Source organism: Coenobita brevimanus, chromosome 62 (assembly GCF_032717465.1).
Source record: "Coenobita brevimanus isolate Jiangsu-jjx chromosome 62, ASM3271746v2, whole genome shotgun sequence".
Classification (NCBI taxonomy): Eukaryota; Metazoa; Arthropoda; class Malacostraca; order Decapoda; family Coenobitidae; genus Coenobita; species Coenobita brevimanus.
In genome coordinates, this window is record NC_137015.1 from 36065032 (window position 1) to 36079694 (window position 14663).

Sequence of the window (14663 nt, forward strand, 5' to 3'; positions counted from 1 at the left end):
GACACCCCAAAATGGTTCTTCTGCATCTGTCTATCTATCTATTGCCAGACGTCTCAATCCCGTTTGGGGTGGCCACAAACAAATCGCCTCCACGTCGTCCTGTCCCTTGCCATTTCACTGGCCTGCTTCCAACTCACACCCCCCTCTCTCATATACCTCTCCACCCCATCCCTCCATCTCATCCTCGGCCTCCCCCTCCCTCTTCCCCCCTCCACCTCACTCACATACACTCTCTTCATCAGTCTTTCACCCTCCATCCTCTCCACATGGCCAAACCACCTCAGTGTGTTCCTCATAACACTTCCTGTCACATCCACATCCAGACCACAACACTTCTTTATATCCTCATTCATCAGCCTGTCTCTCCATGTGACTCCACAGGCTCCTCTTAAAAAACTCATTTCCACTGCTCTCACTCTTGACTTGTGTCCTTCCAACAGTGTCCAAGCTTCGCTTCCATACGTTAGAGTTGGTATCACAATACTGTCATGTAGTAACTTTTTCACTTCCATGCTCACTTTCCTGTTTCTTATCACTGCTTTCAAAGAACCAGCAACCTTTCTTCCCTGCTGTACCCTTTCAAGCACTTCACCCTCCAAACCTCCATCCTTACTCATCACACTACCCAAGTACTTAAACATACTCACATTTTCCAATTCCTCACCATCCAACCTCGCTGTACGTTCACTGACTTCACCTCTCTCAAAGACCATCACTTTACTCTTCCCTACATTCACCTTTAGATTCCGTTTCTTGCACACTCTCCCAAACTCATCCACCAAGCCTTGCAGCTCCCCTTCGTCTTCACTCAACAACACAGTATCATCTGCAAACAACAGTACAGGGAGTTTCCAAACACTATCCTCTCTCACCAGGGCCACTCCAACATCCACTACCCTACCTTGTACCTCTTTTATTAATCCATCCATGTACAGATTGAACAACCATGGAGACATGACACATCCCTGTTTCAACCCAACCTCCAAAGAGAAAAATTCACATACCTGTAGTTCACCATCCGCACGCACTGCAGCCTTAGCACCATCATACATATGCTTCACAGCATTCAACAACTTTCCATCTACTCCATATATTCTTAATACTTTCCACAATCCTCGTCTATCCACCCTGTCATATTCTATCTATCTATCTATCTATTGCCAGACGCCTCAATCCCGTTTGGGATGGCCACAAACAAATCGCCTCCAAGTCGCCTTGTCCCCCGCCATTTCACTGTCCTGCTTCCAAGTCACACCCCCCTCTCTCATATACCTCTCCACCCCATCCCTCCATCTCATCCTTGGCCTCCCCCTCCCTCTTCCCCCCTTCACCTCACTCACATACACTCTCTTCATCAGTCTTTCACCCTCCATCCTCTCCACATGGCCAAACCACCTCAGTGTGTTCCTCATAACACTTCCTATCACATCCACATCAACACCACAACGCTTCTTTATATCCTCATTCTTCAGCCTGTCTCTCCATGTGACTCCACAGGCTCCTCCTAAATAACTCATTTCCACTGCTCTCACTCTTGACTTGTGTCCATCCAACAACGTCCAAGCTTCACTTCCTTACGTTAGAGTTGGTATCACAATACTGTCATGTAGTAACTTTTTCACTTCCATGCTCACTTCCCTGTTTCTTATCATATGCTTTCTCCAAATCCATGAAAGCCACATACAACTTCTTTCCCTTCTCTAGAAACTTTTCCACTAAAGATCTAAGAATGAATATCTGATCTACAGAACCTCTTCCCTTCCTAAGGCCTTCCTGTTCTTCTCCAACTAACTCCTCTGTTCTTTCTCTTACTCTGTCAATAAGTATCCTACCATACACTTTTCCTGTTATACTAAGAAGACAAATGCCCTTATGATTACCACACACTTCTTTTTCCCCTTTTCCTTTGTACAAGGGAATAATTATACCTGACTTCCAATCCTCCGGGACTCTACCTTCCTCCTAGGCTAATCTGCACATCTTCCACATCCATTCTACTACTATCTCTCCCCCATACTTCAGCATTTCACCACACACTCCATCAATTCCTGGAGCTTTCCCCAGTTTAACTTTCTTCATTGCTTCCACAACTTCTATCCTACTGATTTCTTCATGTCTTCTCACCTCCCTCCTTCTCCCAGCCATTCCCCAGCCACTTATACTCGCATTACTTCCATCCTGTATGTTCAACAATTCCTTAAAGTGTTCTCTCCATCTGCTCACTTTTTCTCCCTTCTCCACTAGTAATCTACCATTTTTATCTTTCACTCCCCTGCTAACCTTACTTCCACCCTATCTTACTCTCTTCACCTCTTTCCAGAACATCTTCTTACAGTCCCTCCACTTTACATTCAAATTTCTTCCAAATTCCTCATCCACTCTCTTCTTACTCTCTCTTACTAACCTTTTCACCTCTCTCTTTCTTTCTACATATAACTCTCTCTTCCGCCTCTCAACTTCTTCCACGCCCCTATTTCTCATCCATTCATTGTATGCTTTCTTCTTTTGTGCCACAGCCTGTCTCACTTCTTCAGTCCACCACGCTGTTCCTTGCACCCCCCTCCGTCTTCTCTTACTCCCACACACCACATCACATGCTGCACATATTTCTTCTATAAATATCCTGCACACACCTTCCACGTCCCCCATCTTCTCCAATTCATATTTGCCCAATCGTTCCTCCACTTCTCTCTTATACTCTGCCTTTTTCTCATCCTCTGGTAACCTCTCCACTCTCCTTGCAACTACTCCTTCCTCTCGTCTTCCCCTTCTTCTATTCCTCCATCTTACTTGTATCCTAATTCTGGCCACCACCAGAAAGTTCACTCCCCCAACCTCTATAAGCTCTTGCATCCATTACACATCTTCGCATCCTTTCATCTACACACACACAATCAGTCATTGCCTTCCTTTCATTCAGTTCACCACCCACCCTTCTCATCACTCGCCATGTATACCTGTGGATCATTTTATGCCTGAAGAGGGTATTGGCTATCACCAACCCCCTCCCAGCACAAATGTCCACTAACGCACTGCCATTCTCATCTATCGCAGCAGGCACACCCCACTCACCAACTATTCCATCCACCTTCACATTCCCTACTTTACCATTCATATCACCGATCAAAAACACTCACTCATTCCTTCCAAACTTTTCCATGCACACTTCCACATTTGTCCAGAACTCTTCTCTCACTCTGCTAGCACGATCTTGTGTTGGCGCATACACACACACAATCGCCCACATTTGTATTCCAACTTTCAACTTTACCCACACAATCCTTGACCCAACTGATCCATACTGTCTTATGCTCTTCTTCCATCTTTTACTCACAACTATGCATACTCCTTCCTTTGCCCTCTCATTCTCACCTACTCCTGCACATATACCCCATCCATACTCCCATTCTCTCACACTTTCTCCTCTCCATTTTGTTTCAGTCATTCCACATACATCCACTTTTGCACCCTCAAGCACCTGGACAATCTCTCTTTCTTTCACCTCATCATTCGCTCCTCTTACACTCCACGTAGCCATTACCAAGTCCTTTGTCCGGTCCTGGGTCATCATCGTTTGGTCAGTTCTTGTCCGAGGCTTCTTGTTTGTTTTTTTAGTTAGTTGTTTTCCGGGGAGGGGCACTAACCCTCCGCCAACCCTTTTAGTCGCCTTTTACGACAAGCAGGGATACTGGGGGAGTATTCTTGAAAAAAAACCCTACCCCTAGAACAGTGACCCAAAAGTCTTTAGCATATAATTGGTACTTAAAGTATAAAACTACCAAGTCCTTCAGTCACTTTAACATTGCTAGAAACCATCCAGAAGCAGTAACAAATCTCACCAAATCAAACTTTCTTCTTAATCAAGCATCCAAAATATTAAATAATCCTAATGACAGTAGAATATTCTGGCAACATTCAGTTCTTTCAGTGGAAGCTTCATCCAGTCATCACTCACTAAAAATTTGGGTGGAAGCACTGTAAATGATCTTTGTGGAAAAGGTAACGTTCTTGCCCTTATGTTTGCCAGAAATTCTACCTCTGATGAAATCAGTCAGAACATTCCTGTAGCAGAACTTGACACTTCCAAAATTGCTCAACTAAAGATACAGACTAGATACCTAAAATCTGTTATTAGACAATTTACCAGCCAACAAAGCTCCAGGCCTAGGTGGAATTCCTCCAATAGTACTGATAAAGTGTTCCCAAGAGCTTGCATCTGTTCTAGCTAAATTATTTTGGCAGTGCATACATACATACATACTTTTTCATTCCACAAATCTTGGAAAGAAACCAGCATCCATCCAGTTTTAAAAAAAGGAAGCTTCTGTGATCCCTCTTATTACCTATTACATCTTATCTTGGTAAAGTTTTTGAGATTGTCATTAAGAAGCACATTGTTAAACGTCTTGAATCCAACAATTAGTGACAGACAGTATGGTTTTTGCCAGAAAATCATACCATTGATTAGTCAGTTGACCAACATGGAGAAACCTGAGCTATAGCCCTTAATATTTCTAAAGCTTTTGACAGTGTGGCACCAATCCCTGTTATCCTAACTCCCTTGCTACAGCCTGTCATCTTTTGTTCCACTGATTTCCTCATATCTCGCCAACAGAAAGATAAAAGTAAAAGTAGATGATATATATTTTAATTTCCACTAATTAATGCCAGTGTGCCACAAGGACCAGTCCTGGCTCCAACCGTGTTCCTTTTTCATATTAATGATCTCTTGTCTGTCACCCATAATCCCTTTCACTTACATGCAGATGACTTATTGCTTCACAGTTCCTTTTCATTTAAATATCCATTCTCAGCACAGCAACCTCCATATATCAAGACTTATCTAAGGTCACTGAGTGGGGACAAAACAGCATTGTCTCATTTAATGCTAGGAAAACCAAATATATCCATTTTACTGTAGACAGATATTACCTAATTCCTATATTTTTTTCATTGCAACCATTATTCCTGTCTCTAAAAGTGATGACATTCTAGGTGTTTTGCATAATGATTCTCTTGGTTGGAACTCTCACAGTAAATCACATGTAAATACCAGCTCAAAGAAACTTGGATCATTGTACAGAATCCGTAACTACTTCACTGATGAGCAGTTAGCAATACTGTGATTTACAAGAGTTGTGTGTACTCTCAGGACGAATATTGCTCACCCTTGTGGAGTGGATGTGAAGAGTGCACTAAAACAACCGGACAAAATTCTGAACAAAGCAATAAGAATTATAACATAATAATTACAAATGAACTACCTCACCTACAGGCAAGATGGAATGTTGCCTTCCTTCCATTATTTTACTGACACTTTTATGGCAAATGTGCAGACAAAGTTGCATCCTTTGTTCCACCTCTCCGTGCCCTCCCTTGTGCTACACAAGCATCAGGTAGCACTTATGATTTGTCTGTCACACTATCATAATGCAGAACTTTTGCCTGTCAGAATTCCTTCATTCACCAAACTGCTTCTCATTGTATCTCACTGCCTCAGATTAGTTTTCCTCCAAATTTCAACCCTCAGTAGTTCAAGTCATCTGTTACGGATTTGGTCATGAATAGGAGGACACTTTAAATCTGTTGTATGGACTTTTTTGTTTACTTAATTTGTTTTTCCTTCTTTTCATCTCAAAAGAAAAAAAAAAAAAAGTCATTGCATAGACAAGGTAGGAAAGCAGGAAGTGAATGGCACTTGCATCTGACTGAACAGAATTGTCTTCGGTATGTGTTTGCAAGAAGGACTGTTGTCCGTACTGTAAAAACTCAAAAGGCAAAGTACTTTATAATCAAGGTAATGTCGACTCATGTGGTATTGATTAAAAAAAATTGCCCGTAGTTACAAATAATCTGATCGATCAGAAGAACATAATTGATAAACCAGCTTCTGTTTCTGATGCCCAGCTGGCTTCTGATACTGTTTCATTCTTTACAATTAAGATATCTTGCATCATATCACTTATCGTATTGTTTATAATGGCTCCAGAATGCCTGCACGCATCAGCCTGGTCACCTGATGGCGGCTTTCCACACTGCTCAGTCTCTGGCAGCCCCTGTTCAGTCCCTTAGCTCTGAGGTCAAACTCTATGACCTTGTCCCAGGTCATTTATTGGTCTGCCTTTCGCAACCCTACCCTCTACATTCACACTTCTCACATTCTGCAACCAGATATTATCCTACATCCTCTCAACATGTCCAAACCATCTCAGTCTACCCATCCTCATCACAATACCAGTACATTCAAGTCCAGCTCTACCTTTCAACTCATCAGCCACAATCCTAGCCCCCTCAGGCATCTCATTCAAGGATGCACTACACATCCATCTAATCATTGTCATTTCTGTGCATTTGAGCTTACTAATATCCTCTTCCTTTGCTGCCCACTTCTCACTACCATACAGGATTACACACTTAACACATGTTGCATACAAATATCACTTAGAATGGAGGGAGAGCTCTCTCAGTGTTAGTAGAGACAACAGCTCCCAGAACTTCCTCTGGTCATGAAATGAATTACACATTGCTTCTGTCAGTAGGAAATTCTCAGTTTAATTCCCATCACAATGTACAAGAGGTTGTGTGCTTTCATTATTTCATCCATTGGTTCTAAACCATCCATTCATCATCCAATCCTATGCTGCCTCATGAGGAGTTCAGGAGACAGGCTAGGCAAGTTGGTCCTGACATTTGAGAGTGACCAGCCTTACTCATCCCTGAGTGGCATTACGTGAGCAATAAATCCCAACCACCTCTTAGATACAAACCTACACAGGCTCAATTGGACTGGAGCACCTTAATTACCCACTAAACCGCCAGGCACCATAATTTGGTTAAATGGTTACCACCCACCATAGTAAATGGTTTCCTGGTGTACAAGAAACCATTTGGCTTGTCACTCAGTGTAGAGCCACCCCATAGGCAGAAGGAAGAGGAAAGAGTGAAGGAATGAAAGACAGAAGAGGGAGTGTGAAGTCACCCATTGGCAGAAGGAAGCAAAGTTAAGTATTATATCAGAGGTCTTAATAAAACATATTGCCCACACGATCCATTCAGTGTGTCATGGTTGCCAGGTGTTTACAAATATGCAGCTGACCATTGTTAAAATAGTAAACAGATGCTTCTTAGAAGATAACTTTGTGCAGTCTGAGGAATATGCCTTGCTCTTGTCTATATTTAAGAAGCTCAGTCTCGTTGTTGAGAGCATTAGAAAGTATTGTCCTGTCTCCAGCTTGTCATTCTTACCCAGGATTATTGAATGAGCTGTGCTAGATCAACTCATGCTATTACTGGAACGAAACAGATTTGTTCCTCTCATTCAGTAAGCGTATACAAAATACATGCACCACAACTGAAACAACACTACTGAAGATTTGTGATGACATGGCTCTGAACACCTGCAGCAGGATTTTTCTCAGCTGAACAGAATTGTTTGCAGTTGGCTTGAATATAATTTTTAGGTATACCAATAGCAAAAGGTTATTGAAGATAGCTTTTGTATCCTTTGACTGCTAGGATTTTTCTCAGTCAGACAAAATCTTTGATATTAGCCTGAGTTCCCAAGTGTACCAACTGCACCCAAAGGGTTGACTCTGTGATTCCTCCAACAGATTGATGTGAAGCAGTTCCCATAACATATTTGTTCTAACCTTACATAATGTCCATAACCCCATTGTGCTTAGTTAATGGCCAAGTGTAGTTAGGCTGGAGGGTTGATTTGACAAGTGATGAAGAAGATTCATTATTACCTAATAACTAAGTCCCTTTAAATTTCATACAGTCAAGGCTTAGTACTGTATTCAAGTTGTGGAAGTGGTCCAGTTCCATCAAGTGAAAACAAACCCACTTCTGAAAAGTTCTGAAGTCTGAACTCTTGTAGATTCTTGACTCCTCCCAAAGGATCCAGCTTCAAATTCAGAGACAAAAATCCTCTAACCTCTTCATTTCTTTGATGTCTTACATAGAGTCTACATGTTATCTCCAGGTGATTTGACACAGCATAGAAAAGACCTTTTGTATTGTTCAGATCAGTGAAAGCTGTATCAAATCCTTCCAATTTGAAATTCTCTTAAGTTGGATAAAATCATGTGGTGGTAGCAAGAATAAACTATTAGAGAGAGACAGAGACAGAGACGGAGGGAGGGAGGGAGGGAGGGAGGCAGGGTGAGAGAGAGAGAGAGAGAGAGAGAGAGAGAGTGAGAGGGAGGGAGGGAGGGAGGGAGGGAGGGAGAAAAAAAAAAATTCAAGGGGCTAATTCAGTGGCTTCTCCCACAGGTTGTTGTGACGCAGCTTCTGGTTCCTGAGAAAATGGGGTTGCTGACACATTCCACCTACCTGAGCCAAGTGCTGCCTCGGCTGGGCCACTCACTGGTGATGGACCACAGGGGTTCACTCTGGGTGTTTGCTGGCTACTCACTGTCCCTTGGTCCCTTAAATGACCTCCAGCAGTTTGATACCCGCAACACGACCAGCATCTGGCAGCAGGTCACAGTTAATGTGCAGGGTGACCGTCATCAGCCTCCCCCTAATAGATACTTCCATGCAGCAGCTTATGTACCAAATCAGCGTGAAATGTATGTTTATGGCGGACTTAACCAGACCACATTTCTGGGTGACTTTTGGCAGTTCAACATCGACAAGGGTAGCTGGAGCCAGTTGAAGAAGCATGGCGATCTCCCAGGTCTGGCGGGACACACTCTTACATACCGTAGTGATGAAGCCTCTCAGTCACTGGTTCTCATAGGTGGAGCCTCCTCTCAGTATGGTTTCTTGGAAGATGTTTGGGAGTATGATCTAAAACTTCGGCGATGGCGGAAGCTGCAATCAAGTGGAGCAGTTCCAGTTGGAATATATGGACATAGCACTGTGTATCATGAAGGCACTGGTACCTTCTATGTCTATGGAGGATACTCCTTCAAAGTATACAAGGTTGATCACTTCCCGGACCTGTATGCCCTCAATTATGCTCAGGGCAAATGGTCAGTACTGTCTCCTGATAGAAAAACCAATCAGAACCCTGCATCACTGCCAGCCCCTCGCACTTTTCACTCAGCCATCACCACTAGGGACTACATGGTCATCTTAGGGGGGGACATTAGAGACCATCGCCGCACCGACCAGGGCCTCATAGTGTACTCTTACAAATGCAACATGTGGATCCCACTCAACTCTCGCTTCATCACACTTGCAGGTCATCGAGTAACACCAAGGGCCGGCACTGCAGCTGCAGCTGCCACCAATGCCATCTATGTGTTTGGTGGCTATCATGGCACACTGGATGGATCCCTGGTTCGAGTGGACATACCTGCAGACCTCTGCACACTTAATGCCAATCAGACTCAGTGCCGGGATGTGGTTGGATGCGCCAACTGCGTGGTGTATGAAGACTCTGGGACCAATGTATCCTACTGCTACTCTAACATGGGAGAAGAGCCAGATGTATGCCGTAGCCCTGCAGGGAAGAAAAACAGTGTGGTGGGGGAGCGGTGTGATGCAAAGCTATTTGACAACAATGATTGCTATGAACGTGATTCTTGTACTGCTTGTTTGGCTGAATGGCCAGCACACCCTCACTCAGAGCAACGATGCCATTGGTGCCACACCTTATCTCAGGGTAAATGCATCCCCAAGACCCATGACTGTGATGAAGAGGACTTATGCAAGGCTCAGGCACATGACAGCAGTGGCTCCACATGCTATGAGGTGACTGAGTCTCACCAGTGCAATGTGGGCACCTGTGTAGCTTCAGATTGTGATAAATGCCATGGACTGCAAGCATGTATATGGACCAGACAGGTACTACTGAAATCAGAACTTGGACACTATAATTTAGAGGAGAAACCATCAATAAATAACTGGAACTGTGTCAACACCACTATCCAGCAGAATTTGATCTATCCAGTTGAGTCATCCCCTCCGGCCCAGTGCCCTGAACGTTGCCACCTCCACACCACTTGTGCTGCCTGTCTCAATGCCACAGGGGCAGAGGGTGGGTGGCACAAGTGCTATTGGTCTCCTTCCCTCCAGGAATGTCTAGCGCCAAGTTACGTGCCCCTGAGGTGTGTTGGTGGCACTTGTGGCATGGTGCTAACTGAGGGCCCTGATCAGTGCCCCCGCCCTTGTTCTCACTTTACCCAGTGTTCACAGTGTTTGGGTCAGCCACATTGTGGGTGGTGTGCCCTCACCACCTCAATTGGAGGCCTGGGATTATGTACTGAAGGGCTTCTGGAAGGTCCTCAAGGAGCCTTTTGCCAGGACCTGAATTATAGATCTATTCTCTCCAATACCTCCCTCACTAAACTTCATGGTCTCAACCCAGATAATACACAGGATGTTCGACCAAAAGTACTGTGGCACTACACTGGCTGTCCTCCTGAAAATGAATGTCGCAATGGCCATCACAACTGTGACAACCGCAGCCAGGTTTGCGAGGACCTCGTGGATGGGTATGATTGTGTATGTGCTCCTGGCTACAACATGACTGAAGAAGGGCAGTGCATTCCTGTTTGCACCCAGGGTTGTGTGTTTGGCACTTGTGTCCAGCCAGACAACTGCACTTGCAACTTCGGGTATGTGGGCCACAATTGCTCCATCAAGTGCCAGTGTAATGGACACTCTAACTGTGCTGGGCCTGACCAGCTTGATGTGTGCCTTGAGTGCCACAATAACACTATGGGTGATCAGTGCCAGAAGTGCAAACCTCAGTTTGTGGTGGATCCACACAACAGCAACCAGTGCATAAGCTGCTTTGACTACTGCAACAGACATGCCAATGTGTGTGTTGGTGAAGAATATCTGTCTAAAGTGAACATATCTGCTTATGAATCTGTGTCAGAACTGCTACTTGCCCTCAATGTAACTGAGGGAGCCAGGAAGGATGCCAGGTGTTTGAAGTGTGTCAACCACACCAGCGGCCCACGCTGTGACACTTGTCTGTCTGGCTACTTTAGAGGAAATGAAGATTCATTCCGCCCTTGTCGTCCCTGTCAATGTAATGGCCATGGAACCACCTGCAATCCAGTGTGGGGCACTGACTGCAACTGCAGCAACAACACAAACACACAGTGCTCAGGTGGAAAAGGTAGGGGTGGAGTTGGAGACAAGGAGGAGGATAAGTATTGCTGGCAAAGACAGTGTGAAAAGTGCAAGGATTCCTACCTGGGCAACCCAAGTGATGGCCATCAGTGTTACCGCCAGATGAATGTTGAGAAGGATTACTGCCTAGACCCCCACACCCAGAATGATTGTACCTCCACTCCATCTGCTCTTGGTCCAGCTACTACTGTTTTCTTTGCAGTCCAACCCAAGTTCATGAATGTGGACATACGATTGGTACTGGATGTGACCAAGGGTGGGGCAGATGTTTATTTCAGTTCCAAAGAGGACACTTTTGTCGTCACCTACAACCAAACTGCTGGCCGCCAGCAGGTCGAGATAGATCCCAATATCATTTTGGCCACAGACCCTGCTCCACCCAAACTTACAGCTCCATTGAAAAGGGGCTACATGGGGCCAGGGCTGGACCGTGGGGCATTTTTACGTGCAGCTGGGAGGAATGAAATGGGTAACAAGACAGGGCTAGAATACCACCTTATGGAGGTATGGGCAGAAGGCCTGAAGACATTTGCAACAGTTTCACGGTCAACAGACATCCTAATAGTGCGCAATGTTTCCAACCGATTGGTTATCACTCTACCGCAGCTCCACCACGACCTTAGATCAGCCAAGTTTTATGTAGCAATCTTTGGCATAGGGCAGGGTGATGAGCAAGACACTCTTGGCTCAATCTTCTTCAGGCAGGATCAACCCCGCATTGACCTTTTTGTGTTTTTCTCTGTGTTCTTCTCTTGCTTCTTCCTGTTCTTAGCAGTGTGTGTTGTTGTGTGGAAGATCAAGCAGGGTGTGGACTTGCGTCGCGCTCGTCGCCGCCACGTTGTGGAGATGCTGCACATGGCCAAGCGACCTTGTGCAGCAACTACCTTGGTGTTGCACCCTGATGACCCCACTGCCCTCGATCCCCTTGACCTCGCCCCTGACCCTGCCCTATGGTCCCCAGCCCGTCGCAAGCGTCCTGCCAAAAAGGACCGATGTGGAGATGGGTTTGATGTAGGTCCCTTGGCTGTGGAACCAACAGATGATGGAGTGGCGGCTGTTTTGACAGTTATGGTGCAGTTGCCAGGGGCTGGAATTGGTACTCCCACCCCTCCTCATGCGCCCACCCACCGTCTAGCCCTTGGCTCATCCCTCTGCCTCATGTCCCGTATCTTCCCACCTGCTTCACGCCCATTCCACCTCCGTCGACGCACCTCACACATGGCCACCTGAGACCAAGCACACCTTGGCTTGCATCAGCTTGCCCCACCCAGCCCTGCTCTGCTGCACCCAGCCCCTCCACAACTGATCTCGCTCCAGGTACTAGAAATGAATCTAGAGCATCGTTAATGCAGGCTTGTTTTAGGCCTTTTATTATAATACAGTAGCCAAATGTCCCAACACTCCTGCCTCTTAATAGGCTCCAGGCAGATTGCCAAAATAAATTAAAGCAGCAGCTTAGATGAACTGTGCTGCTGTATTGGAGTGGACAGTTCTACCACTTTGGTGCCGCTTCTGTCCAGCAGACTGCAGATAGTACTGTGTTGTGACATGGTAATTCAAATTCCACTAAAGTCACACTTCAATTTCTCGGTGGCATATGTTAACTTAAAAACATTCAGCACAAAAAAAAAGAAAAAGGCACAAATTTCTTGGAATAGAGTATCAAAATTCTCACTTTTTTAATCTGGCCACTGCAGTGACATACATTTTATTAGTTCTTGTTATCTCCTAATAATTTTATTTGGCTGAGGAGAAACTTTTAACTGTTAGAGTTTGATGTAGTCTTAATTAACCCCTTCAAGACTAGAAATCTTTCGTAAATTGCATAAATGTGTTTAGCGGTAGCCTGATGAAAATGAAAAGGTCTCCATAAGGCAAACATTAAAAACAGCCTTTGTTGGGTATGCCAGTATACCCTTCATGAACTGAACAGGCTGCTACAGTACTCCTCTTTCAGTAATTTATGTGGGTTCTGATGATGACTGTTAACCCCTTGCATGTAGATGACATCCTTTTTAGTTCATTCTTGCAGCTACAAGACCATTTCCTTCAGCATACGAAAGGCCCCTCATATTGAAGGAGTTTATTAAGGTTTTATCAAACCCCACCAATCTGAACAGTCTAACTTAAGCTGAATTAAATAATCAGGAGATGACAAGAATAAAATGAAAGAGGTCCCAGGGCTCAGTGGGTCAATTGTATCCAGAGATGCTATTTTAAATATTGTCACACATCATCCATGTCTATGATAAACTTTAAATACTCTTACATCAGCAGACTTAACCTCCTCATTCCAGTGATGTATTTTTCATTTTATTCTTGCTGTTTCAAGAGGCTTTTATTCAGTTTGGTAGAGTTCCAGTGTAGTGAAAGAGGTAATGAAGGTCATACTTATACCTAACTCTTCATATCGTTTATAAAGCCTCAGACCTGGTTGCATGTGTTGGCCTTGGTCACCTAATGGCAGTTCTCCATGCTGTTCAGTCTCTGGCAGTCTCCCTGGGAATAGCACCCCAGTAGGCTGCCCTATCAGTGGGTGTATAATGGCGGGGCAGTTACAGTGCAAAGGCACACTTGGAGGGTGTTCCTGTAGCCCTCCTGACAGGGTGCCCCAAGGCCACTGTCACAGCCGCTGGCAATGACTGGTGGGGTATGGGTCCCAGGGACTGTGTGTGTAGGTGGGGACTGTGGTCTCTCCCCCTTTTGATTTACCTGGTTATTTTTTAACTCTTGTACTGTAGTTTGAAAAGTCTCTCATCAGCTGAATAGAATTATAAATTGCAAGAATAAAGTAGAAAAATATGTTATCAGACTGAAGGATTTGATGTGTGCTGCACATTCACATTAAACAAAATAAACCTGTACAGTAGGCATTCTGCTGTTTGCTGTTAAATTTTGTGCAGAATGACAAAAAAAACAAACAAACAAACAAAGAACAGTCTTGAGTATCATAATATTGACTCCTTTGTTCTCTGACCAGAAAAGGTTCTAGATTGTTGTAATTTGCTGTGATATTATAATCTAATCTCATAGTTAGTAGTGTAACGATAGTGACACATTAGTGATGTTTTTAAGGCTTGGTTTATTTTTTTACGTTACTTATTATTAGATTCAGATATTAGAAGCAAATATCAGAACCATCACCAGTGTACTTTGACTTTGTTTGGAATGTGCTGCAAAATATTGTGTTGTGCAGATGAGGGACTGAAATGAGATATCCTTCAGCAAGAAACTCCCAAGCTTGAACTGGTCATATTGGTGACAGCTAACATCCCATTTCCAGTACCATCATGATACAGGTAGTTATATGTATTGTTTGCATATGTTCAGATTTTTTTTCTTAAACAGAATTTGCAAGGAACTTAGTAGTTCTGCATGTGAAGGCTTTGGTGTATCCATGATACCAAGCCTGTCAGAATTAGAAACAACGAGCATCATTGTTCGAGAAGAATTATTTCTGCATAAAAGATCCCTCGTTATTTACTCCTTTGACTGGTACAAAAGATCCTATTATGTAGTAAACAAATATCGGACAGTTTCAGCCATTCTAATGCTTCTGTCACTTACTG

At 44.2% G+C, this 14663-nt stretch overlaps 1 protein-coding gene across 1 annotated transcript in view; it reads left to right on the top strand.

Annotated features, from left to right (window-relative positions):
* The window catches only part of Megf8 (multiple EGF like domains 8), a 70196-nt gene extending 57872 nt beyond the window's left edge, over positions 1 to 12324 (top strand). Inside the window, exon 19 of the mRNA XM_080275525.1 lies at positions 8275 to 12324. Within this exon, the coding sequence (XP_080131651.1) occupies positions 8275 to 12324 (4050 nt within the window). The remainder of the gene's footprint in view (positions 1 to 8274) is intronic.
* The last annotated feature ends 2339 nt before the right edge of the window (positions 12325 to 14663 follow it).